At 49.6% G+C, this 17,172-nt stretch overlaps 1 protein-coding gene across 5 annotated transcripts in view; it reads right to left on the reverse strand.

The window, feature by feature from the left end:
* The window catches only part of CTNNA2 (catenin alpha 2), a 2,737,142-nt gene that overhangs the window by 781,431 nt on the left and 1,938,539 nt on the right, over window positions 1–17,172 (reverse strand). For all 5 annotated transcript variants that reach the window (XM_063925313.1, XM_063925315.1, XM_063925316.1 and 2 more), the window contains one exon: window positions 1,638–1,718. In XM_063925313.1, the coding sequence (XP_063781383.1) occupies window positions 1,638–1,718 (81 nt within the window). The remainder of the gene's footprint in view (window positions 1–1,637; window positions 1,719–17,172) is intronic.

Genomic DNA, 17,172 nt, shown 5'->3' on the forward strand with positions numbered 1-17,172 from the left:
CCCATTGGGTGGACTCCTGCACTATGTTGTGATCCAGTCAGTGGTGTAACTATAAATTAGGCGCCTGCAAACATTAAAAATGTCCTTCCCAAAATGGCCACCACTTCCTCTAGCACCCTAATAACCCTTTCACATAGCAAAAATAACCCGGGTTGACATGGGTCAGTGTGCGATGTGAAAGGGAATATAATACACACAAAAAAAACAAGTACCAATATGTGCGCAGAAGGAAGAATCAATTATAAAAAATCAATTGGATAAAATATTAGTAAAAAGTTTATTACTTCAATATTAATGAATAGAACAAATTATAACACAAACCTCAGAGTGTCCACATTTATATGTTGTATATAGCTGTCACTATTTTAGTACATTGAAATTAAAAAAAAAATCTAAATATATATGTCCATATAAATGACCTCGTAGTCAGGAGGATCTATTTAGTGATTGAAGAAATGTATCAATCTCTTCAAAGTTGCAACCGCTCAGGGTATGTGGACTCACTTAACTTTAAATTGGTTGTTTGTCCAAAAGCCAACCAAGAACACTTGGTTCTCAGGATCCCAAACAGGTCATGTATTCCAGGCTTCCTCACAGAATTATAAGAGACATAGGGGGACATTTACTAAGCAGTGATAAGAGCAGAGAAGTGAGCCAGTGGAGAAGTTGCCCATGGCAACCAATCAGCACTGAAGAAACATCTATAATTTGCATACTATAAAATGATACAGAGCTGCTGATTGGTAGATGGGGAAACTTCTCCACTGGCTCACGTCTCCACTCTTATCACTGCTTAGTAAATGTCTATTTATTAAGCCTTGGACAGAGATAAAGTGGACGGAGATAAAGTACCAGCCAATCAGCTGCTAACTGTCATGTTACAGACAGGGTTTGAAAAATTACAGCTGGGAGCTGATTGGCTAGTACTTTATCTCCATCCAATTTTTCTACATCCGAGGCTTAGTAAATAGTCTCCATGATTAGCTTCACCGGTGGATGGTTTACAATGTGTCAGCAGAGCCGGCCCTAACCAATATGATGCCCTAGGCAAGATTTTGGCTGGTGCCCCCTAGCACCGCCGCTAGTTCTGCAGGAGATGCCTGGCATGAGTCAGCTGGCAGCTCTGCTGACGTCGGAAGCCTTTTGAAAATGCATATTATTTGCATTACTATGTGGCTAGGATGCACAAGCAGCTTCTGCTGATTAAAATGATATGCAGCATGCCTGTGCGACTGCAGCTGTATCTGCATACAAAATGCTACATTACAGTGATTTCCAGGAATACACGCAACATAGCATTCCGTATGCAGATACAGCCGCAGTCACACACAGAATATAGGCATGCCGCATATCATTTTAATCAGCAGGAGCTGCTGGTGCCCCTAAGCATACCAACTGCCCTAGGCATTTGCCTAGTTTGCCTATGCCTAAGGCCGGCTCTGCGTGTCAGTGAGTAATGACTGCACCTGTGCTCCTGCTGGGTGAGCTGTTTGGGGTTCTGAGTACCGTGTCTGGGAACCACGGACTTACTGTACTGTAGGAACTTACGCAAATAACTTCTAGGAACACAGTAACAAGGCAGACATTCTCAACTGAGTGTGGCAAGCACCACTACAATAATATACTGCTGAACCCACCTGCCGACGCAGATCCCGCGTCTTCTTGGTCATCCTGTCAATGGCGATGTTTAACGGGTCTCCTTTTTCTTTTTTCCCAGACTGAAAGAAGCAAGAAGCGGTGTGAGATTTGTCAGCAGATAAAACAACAATAGCCTAACAACAATAGCAAGAGGTACGCAGAAATCCTGCATTAAGAGTTTGTGAGTACATCACTCACTGACCTGAACCAAAAAAGCACACTAATGGGGAAAACCATGTGCAGTGCAGGTGGGGCAGATGTAACATGTGCAGAGAGAGTTAGATTTGGGTGGGGTGTGTTCAAACTGAAATCTAAATTGCAGTGCAAAAATAAAGCAGCCAGTATTTACCCTGCACAGAAACAAAATAACCCACCCAAATCTAACTCTCTCTGCACATGTTACATCTGCCCCAACTGCAGTGCACATGGGCCCTCATTCCGAGTTGTTCGCTCGCAAGGCGAATGTAGCAGAGTTACACACGCTAAGCCGCCGCCTACTGGGAGTGAATCTTAGCTTCTTAAAATTGCGACCGACGTACGCGCAATATTGCGATTACAAACGAGTTAGCAGTTTCAGAGTAGCTCCAGACTTACTCTGCCTGTGCGATCATTTCAGTGCTTGTCGTTCCTGGTTGACGTCACAAACACACCCAGCGTTCGCCCAGGCACTCCCACCGTTTCCCCGGCCACTCCTGCGTTTTTTCCGGAAACGGTAGCGTTTTCAGCCACACGCCCCTGAAACGCCGTGTATCCGCCCAGTAACACCCATTTCCTGTCAATCACATTACGATCGCCGGAGCGAAGAAAAAGCCGTGAGTAAAAATACTTTCTTCATAGTAAAGTTACTTGGCGCAGTCGCAGTGCGAACATTGCGCATGCGTACTAAGCGGATTTTCACTGCGATGCGATGAAAAATACCGAGCGAACAACTCGGAATGAGGGCCATGGTTTTGCACATTAGTGTGCTTTTTTAGGTTTGCTCATAACTCTGAATAATCCCCTTTAGGGGGTCATTCCGAGTTGATCGCAGCTGTGCTAAATTCAGCACAGCTACGATCAGGCACTCAGACATGCGGGGGGACGCCCAGCACAAAGCTAGTCCACCCCGCATGTCAGTGCCGTCCCTCCCCCCCACCCCCCTGCAGAAATGCAAAAGCATCGTACAGTGGCTTTTGCATCTCAGGCGTTACTTCAGGCCAGCGCAGCTCCTGCGACTGGCCCGGGAGAACTGCTTCGCTGCCCCGGGTCGCAGCGACTGCGTGTGACGTCACGCAGCCGCTGCGGTCCTCCCCCCTAACGGTCCGGCCATGCCTGCGTTGGCTGGACCACGCCCCCTAAATGGCGGCTTAACGCTGCCGTCCAGCCCCTTCCCGCCCAGCGACCGCCTCTGCCTCAGAGGCGATCGCTAGGCAACGACTGGCATCGGCCGGCACATGCGCAGTTCCGACCCGATCGCTGCGCTGCGATAGCCTGCAGCGAGCGATCGGGTCGGAATGACCCCCTTAGTCGCTTAACATACTCAAGTAAGCATACTCCATACTGCTGCACCGGCGTGCAATATTCAGTACAGCACATAGAGCCATGTATCAAACGCCTAGCACTCATACCACAACACAAATACATCTAATGATAATAATACATGATTCCTAAACCATAGCAAACACTCAGATCACTGCTTTGAGTTGACCGGTTGCTATGGGAACTCTTTGCGCCCCCCCTTCTCTTGCAAATTCGCTCCAGTCACCTTTTTTCAGTCGAAACATCGTAAATTCATAGTTTTATGAGCAATAAAGTGGTTACACATTCTGCCAACAAAATATCGATGCAGCCTTAAAATACATTCGATTTGAGGTCACATATATCTGCGTAAAAGATGAAAGCCAGCTTGACCCTTCCGACACAGGTAATTGGCGTCTGCCCCTTTCATCTCTCGTAATAGTAACAGCATAAAAATCTTCAAAGGGAAGTTTGAAAAGTGCTCAGCGTTTACCTACACGGGTAATAGACGTGCATTGCACAACGGGGAGACCAGTAAGTGGCATTTTGTGCGTCTCGTCTCTGGGTAAAAGGGGAAATAAAAAGGAGATGATCTATAAACACTTATCCCGCCTGAACTCTCCCACAATGGCTCCGTTGTCTGACCCTTAATAAAGAGGCAATCAGCACTTCTATAGGTTCTCTGTTGTCGGAGATATCTTTTTTTTGCTTATTCCATAGGATGCTGCTAATAGCTATGTCAGCGTGTCGGCCCAGTTAATAACGCAATTTACAGCAAAAATGGCTTTGCTAAGCCGTTCTCGCAGGAATTATTGTCTGAGACGTTCTTAGTGTTCATTCAAAACAGGGGAGGAAGATAATGCAGGAAAAGGAGAAAATAAAAGGATTTGTAAAGGGGAAAAAAAAAGAGGGAGTAGTCTATTTACTAAGCCTTGGATAGAGATAAAGTGAATGGAGATAAAATACCAACCAATCGGCTCCTACTGTAAATGCCATGTTACAGGCTGTGTTTGAAAAATGACAGTTAGAAGCTGATTGGTTGGGACTTTGGGGGACATTTACTAAGCAGTGATAAGAGCAGAGAAGTGAGCCAGGGGAGAAGTTGCCCATGGCAACCAATCAGCACTGAAGTAACATCTATAATTTGCATACTATAAAATGATACAGAGCTGCTGATTGGTTGATGGGGCAACTTCTCCACTGGCTCACTTCTCCGCTCTTATCACTGCTTAGTAAATGTCCCCCTTTTTACCTCCATTTGCTTTATCTCCATCCAATGCTTAGTAAATAGACCCCAAACGCCCATCCAATCAGCTCCTAACTGTCATGTTACAGGTTGTGTATGAAAAATGACAGGAGCTAACTGGCTGGTACTTTATCTCTGTCCACTTTATTTCTATACAAGGCTTAGTAAATAGACCCCTAGTTATTGAGAGCTCATGGCTTCTCACAGAATGTACATCTGGGGTTCTTCATACCATCAATGGTATTCTGTCAATGGCTTAATGCCATTGGTGCAAAGTACAAATGGCGCCATCGACAGTGACCATTGATGGTGGCCCTCCTGATGTCCGTAATTAGTTCTGTGAAATATTAAACTCATTCAGCCATTTCAAGAATACTGGGCACACCACAGGGGGGGTTCCAGTCACCTGTTAGGGGTGTGCCCAGACCTCAGCTAAACACACCCAAACAAGGCCGTGTCTCGCATTGAAGGAGCATCGGCGGCAGCAGGCCATATATCCCTACTGGGAGGAGCCGTGAGCACTCGATGCCCCGCTATCTGTCGCACGCAATCTATGCTAATATACGTGTAAATGGTAAATGTTTTTCAACTGCTGATGTGTCAAAGTCGCAAAAAAGTTACACAGTGCACAACTGCTCATATGGGAGGCCATACCCTGACGGAGAATCTGCGCCCGGCCTGGGGCTCATGCAAGTTTCCGTGGTGCGACTGATGTTGGCGTCTAAAGACGCACAGTCAGGCGCACGCTTGTACCCCAGTGGGAGGGCTGATACTAGCATTAGCAAAAAGTTGCAGAGGCCTCTGCGGCACAATCCCCTACAACGGTGGCAGCAGTGTGACTCAGAAGCAGCCGCTGTATATGTGACATAGGGAAGCGTTTGTGCAATCCTGGATCAGTTTGGAATCTTTAACAATGCCATAAATTGCCTGTGTAAGGAGAAGCGTGCCTGCACAGCGCTAATGGCATTGTTATGCAAATGCCAGCAGGACAGAGGACACAGCAACTTGGGCAGATGTTCTATAATTATCTCAGCCTAAATTTCCTGGCATTATTAAAAACGGCATAAACAACACAAAGAAAGCAGAAGCCGTGTACCGGGGGACCGGCAGATGTCACTGTCACAAGATCAAGAGCCTGCAGATGACAAGCCGAGATTCCCCCAGCACTCACCTCTCCCTGCGCCCAGGTGCCAACGCGTTACTGGAGGCTGCTTCCGCACGTCTCACAGCACACAGGGGGCACACCTGAAGTTTGGGGATTGGTGATGGGCAGAAATGTTACAAGGGAACGGTTATTAATCTGACAGATGAAAATTCATAGCTGGCAGTGCGTCCGATTTAATGTCGGCAAAGTTATATAATTGGGGTTTGATAGTCACAGCAGCAAAGAGAGAAGTATATTTACAGAACACAAATACATATAGTGGTTACGCCAGGATTTGAAAGCGATGGTTCAGGGCCACCGTGTCGCCTGCGTCGCTGCCAACAAGATCGCCGCAATGTGTGGATTACAAGCACATTATTAGGCTTAATCTGTGACTTTATGTCAATTCCTTTGCAGCAAAAATACTAAACTGACGCACCTGGGACACTGGAAGCGAATTTGTGGCGACAGGATGCGAATAAGATGTAAAATTCTGGAAAAAGCGAGAAGTTACGGGAATCGCTACTCATGGCAGGGAGCGTGTAAATCCCACCATGCGTCTCACGCCCTGTGACATAAAAAGGACAGGTGCGTGTGAAGAAGGTATTGCGTGGTATGGTGGCTGTGGATCACTGAGCAGTGCAGAGCAAGGGGACTCGGGAGGAGCACACTGGAGCAATGGGAAGAGCACACTGGAACAACCGGGGGAGCACACTGGAACAATGGGGGGAGCACACTGGAAAAACAACGAGAGCACACTTGAACAACGGGGGAAGCACACTGGAACAATGGGGGGAGCACACTGGAACAACGGGGGGAGCACACTGGAACAATGGGGGGAGCACACTGGAACAACGGGGGGAGCACACTGGAACAACGGGGGGAGCACACTGGATACCGGGGGAGAACACTGGAACAACGGGGGGAGCACACTGGAATAATGGGGGGAGCACACTGGAACAACAGGGAGAGCAGACTGGCACAACTGGGGGAGCACACTGGAGCACCGGGGGGAGCACACTGGAACAATGGGGGAGCACACTGGAACAACGGGGGGAGCACACTGGAACAATGGGGGGAGCACACTGGAACAACGGGGGGAGCACACTGGAACAACGGGGGGAGCACACTGGATACCGGGGGAGAACACTGGAACAACGGGGGGAGCACACTGGAACAATGGGGGGAGCATACTGGAACAACGGGGGGAGCACACTGGAACAATGGGGGGAGCACACTGGAACAACGGGGGGAGCACACTGGAACAACGGGGGGAGCACACTGGAACAATGGGGGGAGCACACTGGAACAATGGGGGGAGCACACTGGAACAACTGGGGGAGCACACTGGAACAATGGGGGTAGCACACTGGATACCGGGGGAGCACACTGGAACAACGGGGGGAGCACACTGGAACAACTGGGGGAGCATACTGGAACAACAGGGAGAGCACACTGGAACAACGGGGGGAGCACACTGGAACAACGGGGGGGAACACACTGGAACAACAACGAGAGCACACTGGAATAACGGGGGGAGCACACTGGAATAACGGGGGGAGCACACTGGAGCACCGGGGGAGCACACTGGAACAATGAGGGGGGCACACTGGAACAACGGGGGGAGCACACTGGAACAATGGGGGGAGCACACTGGATACCGGAGGAGCACACTGGAACAACAGGGGGAGCACACTGGAACAATGGGGAGAGCACACTGGAAAACGGGGGGAGCACACTGGAACAACGGGGAGAGCACACTGGAACAACTGGGGGAGCATACTGGAGCACCGGGGGAGTACACTGGAACAACGGGGGGAGCATAATGGAACAATGGGGGGAGCACACTGGAACAACTGGGGAAACACACTGGAACAACGGGGGGAGCACAATGGAACAACGGGGAGAGCACACTGGAACAACGGGGAGAGCACACTGGAACAATGGGGGAGCACACTGGAACAACGGGGAGAGCACACTGGAAAACGGGGGGAGCACACTGGAACAATGGGGGAAGCACTCTGGAACAACTGGGGGAGCATACTGGAGCACCGGGGGAGTACACTGGAACAACGGGGGGAGCATAATGGAACAACGGGGGGAGCACACTGGAACAACGGGGAGAGCACACTGGAAAACGGGGGGAGCACACTGGAACAATGGGGAGAGCACACTGGAAAACGGGGGGAGCACACTGGAACAATGGGGGAAGCACTCTGGAACAACTGGGGGAGCATACTGGAGCACCGGGGGAGTACACTGGAACAACGGGGGGAGCATAATGGAACAACGGGGGGAGCACACTGGAACAACGGGGAGAGCACACTGGAACAATGGGGGAGCACACTGGAACAACGGGGAGAGCACACTGGAAAACGGGGGGAGCACACTGGAACAATGGGGGAAGCACTCTGGAACAACTGGGGGAGCATACTGGAGCACCGGGGGAGTACACTGGAACAACGGGGGGAGCATAATGGAACAATGGGGGGAGCACACTGGAACAACTGGGGAAACACACTGGAACAACGGGGGGAGCACAATGGAACAACGGGGGGAGCACACTGGAACAATGGGGGAAGCACACTGGAACAATGGGGGAAGCACTCTGGAACAACTGGGGGAGCATACTGGAACAATGGGGAGAGCATACTGGAACAACGAGGGGAGCACACTGGAACAAAGGGGGGAGCACTCTGGCACAACGGGGAGAGCACACTGGAACAACAGGAGGAGCACACTGGAACAATGGGGGGAGCACACTGGAACAACGGGGAGAGCACACTGGAACAATGGGGGAGCACACTGGAACAAAGGGGGGAGCACTCTGGCACAACGGGGAGAGCACACTGGAACAACAGGAGGAGCACACTGGAACAACGGGGGGAGCACACTGGAACAACTGGGGGAGCACACTGGAACAACAGGGAGAGCACACTGGAACAACGGGGGGAGCACACTGGAACAACGGGGGGGAACACACTGGAACAACAACGAGAGCACACTGGAATAACGGGGGGAGCACACTGGAATAACGGGGGGAGCACACTGGAGCACCGGGGGAGCACACTGGAACAATGAGGGGGGCACACTGGAACAACGGGGGGAGCACACTGGAACAATGGGGGGAGCACACTGGATACCGGAGGAGCACACTGGAACAACAGGGGGAGCACACTGGAACAATGGGGAGAGCACACTGGAAAACGGGGGGAGCACACTGGAACAACGGGGAGAGCACACTGGAACAACTGGGGGAGCATACTGGAGCACCGGGGGAGTACACTGGAACAACGGGGGGAGCATAATGGAACAATGGGGGGAGCACACTGGAACAACTGGGGAAACACACTGGAACAACGGGGGGAGCACAATGGAACAACGGGGAGAGCACACTGGAACAACGGGGAGAGCACACTGGAACAATGGGGGAGCACACTGGAACAACGGGGAGAGCACACTGGAAAACGGGGGGAGCACACTGGAACAATGGGGGAAGCACTCTGGAACAACTGGGGGAGCATACTGGAGCACCGGGGGAGTACACTGGAACAACGGGGGGAGCATAATGGAACAACGGGGGGAGCACACTGGAACAACGGGGAGAGCACACTGGAAAACGGGGGGAGCACACTGGAACAATGGGGAGAGCACACTGGAAAACGGGGGGAGCACACTGGAACAATGGGGGAAGCACTCTGGAACAACTGGGGGAGCATACTGGAGCACCGGGGGAGTACACTGGAACAACGGGGGGAGCATAATGGAACAACGGGGGGAGCACACTGGAACAACGGGGAGAGCACACTGGAACAATGGGGGAGCACACTGGAACAACGGGGAGAGCACACTGGAAAACGGGGGGAGCACACTGGAACAATGGGGGAAGCACTCTGGAACAACTGGGGGAGCATACTGGAGCACCGGGGGAGTACACTGGAACAACGGGGGGAGCATAATGGAACAATGGGGGGAGCACACTGGAACAACTGGGGAAACACACTGGAACAACGGGGGGAGCACAATGGAACAACGGGGAGAGCACACTGGAACAATGGGGGGAGCACACTGGAACAATGGGGGAAGCACTCTGGAACAACTGGGGGAGCATACTGGAACAATGGGGAGAGCATACTGGAACAACGAGGGGAGCACACTGGAACAAAGGGGGGAGCACTCTGGCACAACGGGGAGAGCACACTGGAACAACAGGAGGAGCACACTGGAACAATGGGGGGAGCACACTGGAACAACGGGGAGAGCACACTGGAACAATGGGGGAGCACACTGGAACAAAGGGGGGAGCACTCTGGCACAACGGGGAGAGCACACTGGAACAACAGGAGGAGCACACTGGAACAATGGGGGGAGCACACTGGAACAACGGGGAGAGCATACTGGAACAACGAGGGGAGCACACTGGAACAAAGGGGGGAGCACTCTGGCACAACGGGGAGAGCACACTGGAACAACAGGAGGAGCACACTGGAACAATGGGGGGAGCACACTGGAACAACGGGGAGAGCACAATGGAACAATGGGGGAGCACACTGGAACAACGGGGAGAGCACACTGGAAAACGGGGGGAGCACACTGGAACAACGGGGAGAGCACACTGGAAAACGGGGGGAGCACACTGGAACAACGGGGAGAGCACACTGGAACAATGGGGGAAGCACTCTGGAACAACTGGGGGAGCATACTGGAGCACTGGGGGAGTACACTGGAACAACGGGGGGAGCATAATGGAACAACGGGGGGAGCACACTGGAACAACGGGGAGAGCACACTGGAAAACGGGGGGAGCACACTGGAACAATGGGGGAAGCACTCTGGAACAACTGGGGGAGCATACTGGAACAATGGGGAGAGCATACTGGAGCACCGGGGGAGTACACTGGAACAACGGGGGGAGCATAATGGAACAACGGGGGGAGCACACTGGAACAACGGGGAGAGCACACTGGAACAATGGGGGAGCACACTGGAACAACGGGGAGAGCACACTGGAAAACGGGGGGAGCACACTGGAACAACGGGGGGAGCATAATGGAACAATGGGGGGAGCACACTGGAACAACTGGGGAAACACACTGGAACAACGGGGGGAGCATAATGGAACAATGGGGGGAGCACACTGGAACAACGGGGAGAGCACACTGGAACAACTGGGGAAACACACTGGAAAAACGGGGGGAGCACACTGGAACAACGGGGAGAGCACACTGGAACAACGGGGGAAGCACTCTGGAACAACTGGGGGAGCACACTGGAACAACGGGGGGAGCATACTGGAGCACCGGGGGAGTACACTGGAACAACGGGGGGAGCACACTGGAACAACTGGGGGAGCACACTGGAACAACGGGGGGAGCACACTGGAACAACGGGGGAGCACACTGGAACAACTGGGGGAGCACACTGGAACAACGGGGGGAGCACACTGGAACAACGGGGGAGCACACTGGAACAACTGGGGGAGCACACTGGAACAACTGGGGGAGCACACTGGAACAACGGGGGGAGCACACTGGAACAACGGGGGAGCACACTGGAACAACTGGGGGAGCACACTGGAACAACGGGGGGAGCACACTGGAACAACGGGGGGAGCACACTGGAACAACGGGGGGAGCACACTGGAACAGCGAGGGGAGCACACTGGAGAACCAGGGGAGGACCGGGAGTGGAAGAGAGTAAAACACTGAAATCCATTCCTAAAAAGCATGGGACACATTGGACCATGCCCCTGGTCTACCCAAATCACATACCAACGTGGTAAAACTGTGACAGGACTATGCCCTCCATGCGTTTGGCTTACTCCTTCAAAGTATTTCTGCTACAGGCGCCTCCTGCTGCATTTGCATTTCGGTTGTACGGTATTGCCCTGCGGCTTCCTTGCGGCTGCGCAATACCGAACACACCAGAATCAGGCCCTCTGTTTCTGGAAACCCAGTGTGTACTAACAAACTAAGTCATTATATTAATTAGATATTTATACAACCTATGCTGACTTTGTTTTACTATAATGATAAATACGACAATCACTCGGAAATGAAACAGTACAAAAACAACAATATATATATATATATAAAAGCAACCACAATCCAATAAAATAAAATGAGGTTATAATAGCTGACAACTTGCTGGACATGGGCCAGACATAGCATGCTGGGAGCAGGAGGCTTACAGGGCATTCTAGGACTTGTAGTTCCACTGCAGCGGGGAAGACACAGGCTGCCCATTAGTTCACAAGAACATCCTCTATATTACGTGCTTCAGAGTCGGCAACATGACAAGGGTCTTGAAATATCCTGCGCTCTCATTGTGACCACTGATGGCTACTGGAGGCTCAGGTTATTGGCAATTTTGAAAATATATTTTTTAAGCCTGTCCAATTTTCCGTGCTGTCACTTCTGCTCCTGCGACACGTGTATGTGATCCACGCTCAGTTCCTCGTCCACTAGCGGCTGCCAATTTCCTTTACTCCATCTTATTTATTCAACTGGAGTTTTTTTTTTTGCTTTTACCGTATCTACCAGTAGCATTGTACGTGCCGAGATTGCTCTGTCGTAGCCTGATCCTGTTGCCTCTAACCACACATAAGTGTACTGCCGGCAACTCGTAAACTAGGGACGTTCTACTGTGAGATTTGCTCCTGTGCCTATAGCTCGATAAAGGTCATAGAGGCTCTTTTATTACGGGGGACATTTACTAAGCAGTGATGAGAGCAGAGAAGTGGAGAAGTTGCCGAGTCAACCAATCACCACTGAAGTAACATCTATAATTTGCATACTATAGACTGATACAGAGCTGCTGATTGGTTGATGGGGCCACTTCTCCACAGGCTCACTTCTCCGCTCTTATCACTGCTTAGTAAATGTCCCCCCCAAGTGACTTAACTCTTTGGCTGGATCACCATTTATGATTCACAATCAGCTCACAACTGTCATTTTTCAAACACATGACAGTTAGGAGCTGATCACATGACAGTTAGGAGCTGAACACGTGACATTTGGGAGCTGAACACATGCAGACCACTCGGGGTTCAACTGGCCCACCGGGGCGCCGGGGAAATCCCAAGTGGGCCCCACTGCCACCCTTTCCCCAGGTTCCAGACTGTGCATTGGAATGATACATTGTTACTGTATGTTAGAGGGTCAGTTACCTGGTGGAACAGGATCACTGATAAACACGGGAGCTCGGTTCGCTCCTATAGAAACTACACCAAGATTCACCTAATGGTTGGCCAAGCAGCTGTGGCGGTTGGCCACACCCCCTCTGGTAGCTGGTCACACCCACTCTGTTGTATGGCTACACCCCCTCTGGTGGATGACCACACCCCTTAAGCATGAGCCACTACCACTGCATTCCCTTGGTGGGCTCTGCATGGCCCAGTCCAACACTGAGATACCTCCATAAGCAGCTGCTTGCTCCTCGTAATTGTAAAGAGAGGTGTAGTATGGGTGCTGACCCCAAGATTTAACGCAAGAATCGATATCTTTTTTATTATTATTATTATTATTTTGTGATATTAAAACACTTACTAAACTCAAGAATATATTATTTTGCTTTCATTCTTTTTCCCCTATTATCAAAGCAAGGACTATCGCCGGAAACTGACCTACGTATGAAAGCAGACAGACGTTCCAAGCATTTGTTACCTATGGAGGATTACATGGTTATATAAAATCAACACGGAGATCCCTGACCTGCATAGGATAACTTGTCAGCGGTCGTTCTCCATGATATACTAACAAAGCACCATAGTGGCTCTTACTACCCTCCATTCATCATAGCGTTATCATTCATCATGAGCTACACTGGCAAGATTTCCTATTTAGAGATACTGTGCTGCAAGACGGTGGTGCAGTGATTACCTCGCTGCCACATCACACTGAAACCTTTGGTTTGACTCCCTATTGGTGTGGAGTTTGTACGTTCTCCATGTAATTGCATGGGTGCTTCAGTTTCTACCCACAATCCAAAAACACGCAGGTTGACTCAAAGCGCACATAGGGCTTAGGCTGCGTTTTCATACATTGGGCAATCAGGTCTAAAATGCGCATGCGTATGCACCACAATGCGCAGGGGTACAAAGCGGATCGCCGCTCAGCGATGGGTTTGTGCGAATGATCCATTCACATGGGCGTTTACAAGGGGATTGACAGGGAGAAGACGTTTGTGGGTGTCAACTGACTGTTTTCTGGGAGTGTTTGGAAAAACGCAGGCGTGTCCAAGCGTTTGCAGGGCGGTCCTGGACAGGCTGATGTGATCGCAGCGGCTGAGTATGTCCTGGGCTGCGCAGAGAATGCACAAAATCTGTTTGTACAGCTCTGCTACACATGGGATCGCACACTTGCACAGCTAAAATACACCCCCCCTGTAGGCGGCGACTATCTGATCGCAGCAGTGCAAAAATCGCCTGTTAGCGAAAGGATCTGAATTAAGCCCATAGAGCGGCCCCTTTTATACTGCGTTTTGCAGGAAATACCTGTGTTTTCTCTACTAGTTTTTAATAATTATATTTTTAATTTACGGCATTCTAAAGGCATAACGATGGACAGACATCAGTGGAAGGACGGATGCAATTCTCTATGATTCTACCACCACTTCCCCAAAAAAGTATATAGCCTATATACAGCATGATCCTTTTTTTTTTATTCTACAACTTCTAAAGTTTGCAGGGTCATAAAATGTACTTTGCGCTGGATGTTTGCTAAATGTTTATGTGGAATGAGCATGTCTTTAATTATTTAATTAATTTTGCACCATTATGGACGTTTGTTGTTCCATTTTCATGCCACAAAACACATGCTTTTTGCACCAGCTCGGTGCTAGAAGAGTCTTGCTGCTTATGGCTAGTATGACGCGTTTCGCATCTTTAATCAATGTAAAAAAAAAAAAAAAAAAAAAGAGAGAGAGAAACTTGGAAAAGAATAATATAATAAAGGGCATCAATGTGATGTTTACACCCTGCACAATGTCACTGCCTGTCTGCCTAGTTAGCCAATGCGTCATCATAAATCAGATGTGGATGTGAAATGCGTTGGGGCCACCACAGTTCATATTCTCAGACACTTGTGACGCATATCTAGCACACTTTATAAATGGCATTCACTCTGATCTCTACAGCACTATTAAAGAAACAATATAGATAACATAAACATGATACAGTAGGTGTATATCAGCAGCCGAGACACTACTGCAACAATAACACCCCATTATTAAGGAAATTATAAAGACTGCTGTCTGCATGATGACGGTGAAACGTTTACTGCCAGAGACACTTGCAATACAGTGATGTGAACTCTGCTTTTCATTTGTAATTCTTTCAGGTGTGTTGCAAAACCTCATTGCAAGCCCCCTTGCAGAGAGGGAATTACATCTGACAAGGAAACAATGCTGCGTTCAATCCATCGTGGCTCTGAAGTTTAAGCAGACTCTTCCCAGGGGATGGCAGTCAGTGTGATGGCAGGCGGCGGGGGTGAGGGGGTGGGGGTACTTACAGCAAGCAGAAGGAGTATGTACTATGACATCTCATGCTGACACTCAGGTATTAATGTTATAGGGGAACTTTACTGTATTTCATATACACACTCTACTGAAGTGTTAGTGCAGTAACTGGTGATTGGAGTCACTATATATATATATATATATATATATCACAATAAATTCCTTAGGTGCCCCTATATAATCAGGATATAGTTTATAACTATACTCTATGAACCTAATGTCCTTTTATATCACAAATGTCAATATATCTTATTTTTTTATATAAAAATGTATTCCAATGTACATAGGATAGTTATAAAATATATCCTGACTATATAGGTGCACCTAAAGAATTTATTGTGATTAATATTGTTTGATCTCCACTAGCAGGAGATCTCAATTAGGTTTAGTGTTCACTCTAGGCTGTTTTTTTACAAGGCAAAACCCGCCCTGCCCCTTTTGCGGCGCCCTGCTAGAACAGCCGCCCGCTTCCTGCCCTCCCGGCGTGTAAAGATGCCGTGCGCATGCACGCGGCATCCATTCACGAATTGTGAGAGAGCTGGGGGAAGCCCAGCACCGACGGAGGCGCTGGGCACGCCCCCAAAAACGACGTCGCCACCAGTGCACATGGTTTTGCCCAACTGCTAAAAAAATTCCTGCTGCGATCAGCTTGGAATTACCCCCATTACCTGGTGACATCATACAGAAGCCGCTGAAGCTATTACATGCCAGTTACCGTATTATCATACCAATTGTTGAGAGTTGACATCGAATTACCGAGATCATCTTTAATTATAGACCTGCCTGTTAGAAAAGTCAATTGTGTCAAAGCAAGTGTCACAGAATCATCAGCAGCATCTGAGATGCAACGCTCCTTATTTCCAGAGTTAGCTGACATACGCCTTGCTAACCCCATGGAGACACATGTGGGGTCATTCCGAGTTGATCGCTCGCTAGCTACTTTTTGCAGCTGTGCAAACGCATAGTCGCCGCCCACTGGGGAGTGTATATTTGCTGTGCCAGGGTGAGATCGCGTGTGCAGCCAAGCGGTACAAAAAAAGTTTGTGCAGTTTCTGAGTAGCCCTGGACTTACTCAGCCGCTGCGATCACTTCAGCCTGTCCAGTCCCGGAATTGACGTCAGACGCCCGCCCTGCAAACGCTTGGACACGCTTGTGTTTTTCCAACCACTCCCAGAAAACGGTCGGTTGACACCCACATACACTCTCTTTCTGTCAATCTCCTTGCGATCGGCTGTGCGAATGGATTCTTCGTTAAATCCATCGCCCAGCAACGATCCGCTTTGTACCCGTATGACGCGCCTGTGCATTGCGGTGCATACGTATGCGCAGTAGTGACCTGATCGCTGCGCTGCGAAAAACGGCAACGTGCGATCAGGTCGGAATGACCCCCATGGAGACAGCAATGCATATTGCACAAACACAGGAGTTCTGACTTATATTGGGGTTGACATTGGTTTGCATTGTCTGGTTGTGATGAGACTGGTGACAGCTAATTGCCTGCGTGTTGCTACAGATCTAGCAGTCAGGGGTCAAAGCTGGACTTGACCTTTCGGGCCCCAAAGCAATATACTGATTTAGACCCCTTTAACCTCTGTTCTTGTGAAGAAGAAAAAAAAAACATAAAACAGGTTAGGTTGTCTACTCTCCCGGAAAGCGCAGGGGACGACCACATTTTTGGGGATCTCTCGCAGACACCCATGTAGAGGATGCTCAGGGATCCTCACTGGGAAAGTGTGTGGTTCGGGGGGGGCCTGATGACGTGATTCGCATTGAATTGTGTCATGGTACAGTAAGTGCCCTCTGGCTGATATGTGAGGGCATAGTGCAGCAGGGTGACGTAATTTGTGGCAACACGTTCTCCATGTTGACAAATTTAGGGTTAGTCTTAGATTTATGGGTAAGAATAAGGGTTAGGGTTAGGCTACGTTACGGGTAAGAATAAGGGTTAGGGATAGGCTATGTCACAGGTAAGAATAAGGATTAGGGTTAGGCTATGTTACGGGTAAGAATAAGGATTAGGGTTAGGCTACGTCACAGGTAAGAACAAGGATTATGGTTAGGCTACGTTACAGGTAAGAATAAGGATTATGGTAGGGTTAGGCTACGTTACGGGTAAGAATAAGGATTATTG

This window comes from Pseudophryne corroboree, chromosome 1 (assembly GCF_028390025.1).
Source record: "Pseudophryne corroboree isolate aPseCor3 chromosome 1, aPseCor3.hap2, whole genome shotgun sequence".
NCBI lineage: Eukaryota > Metazoa > Chordata > Amphibia > Anura > Myobatrachidae > Pseudophryne > Pseudophryne corroboree.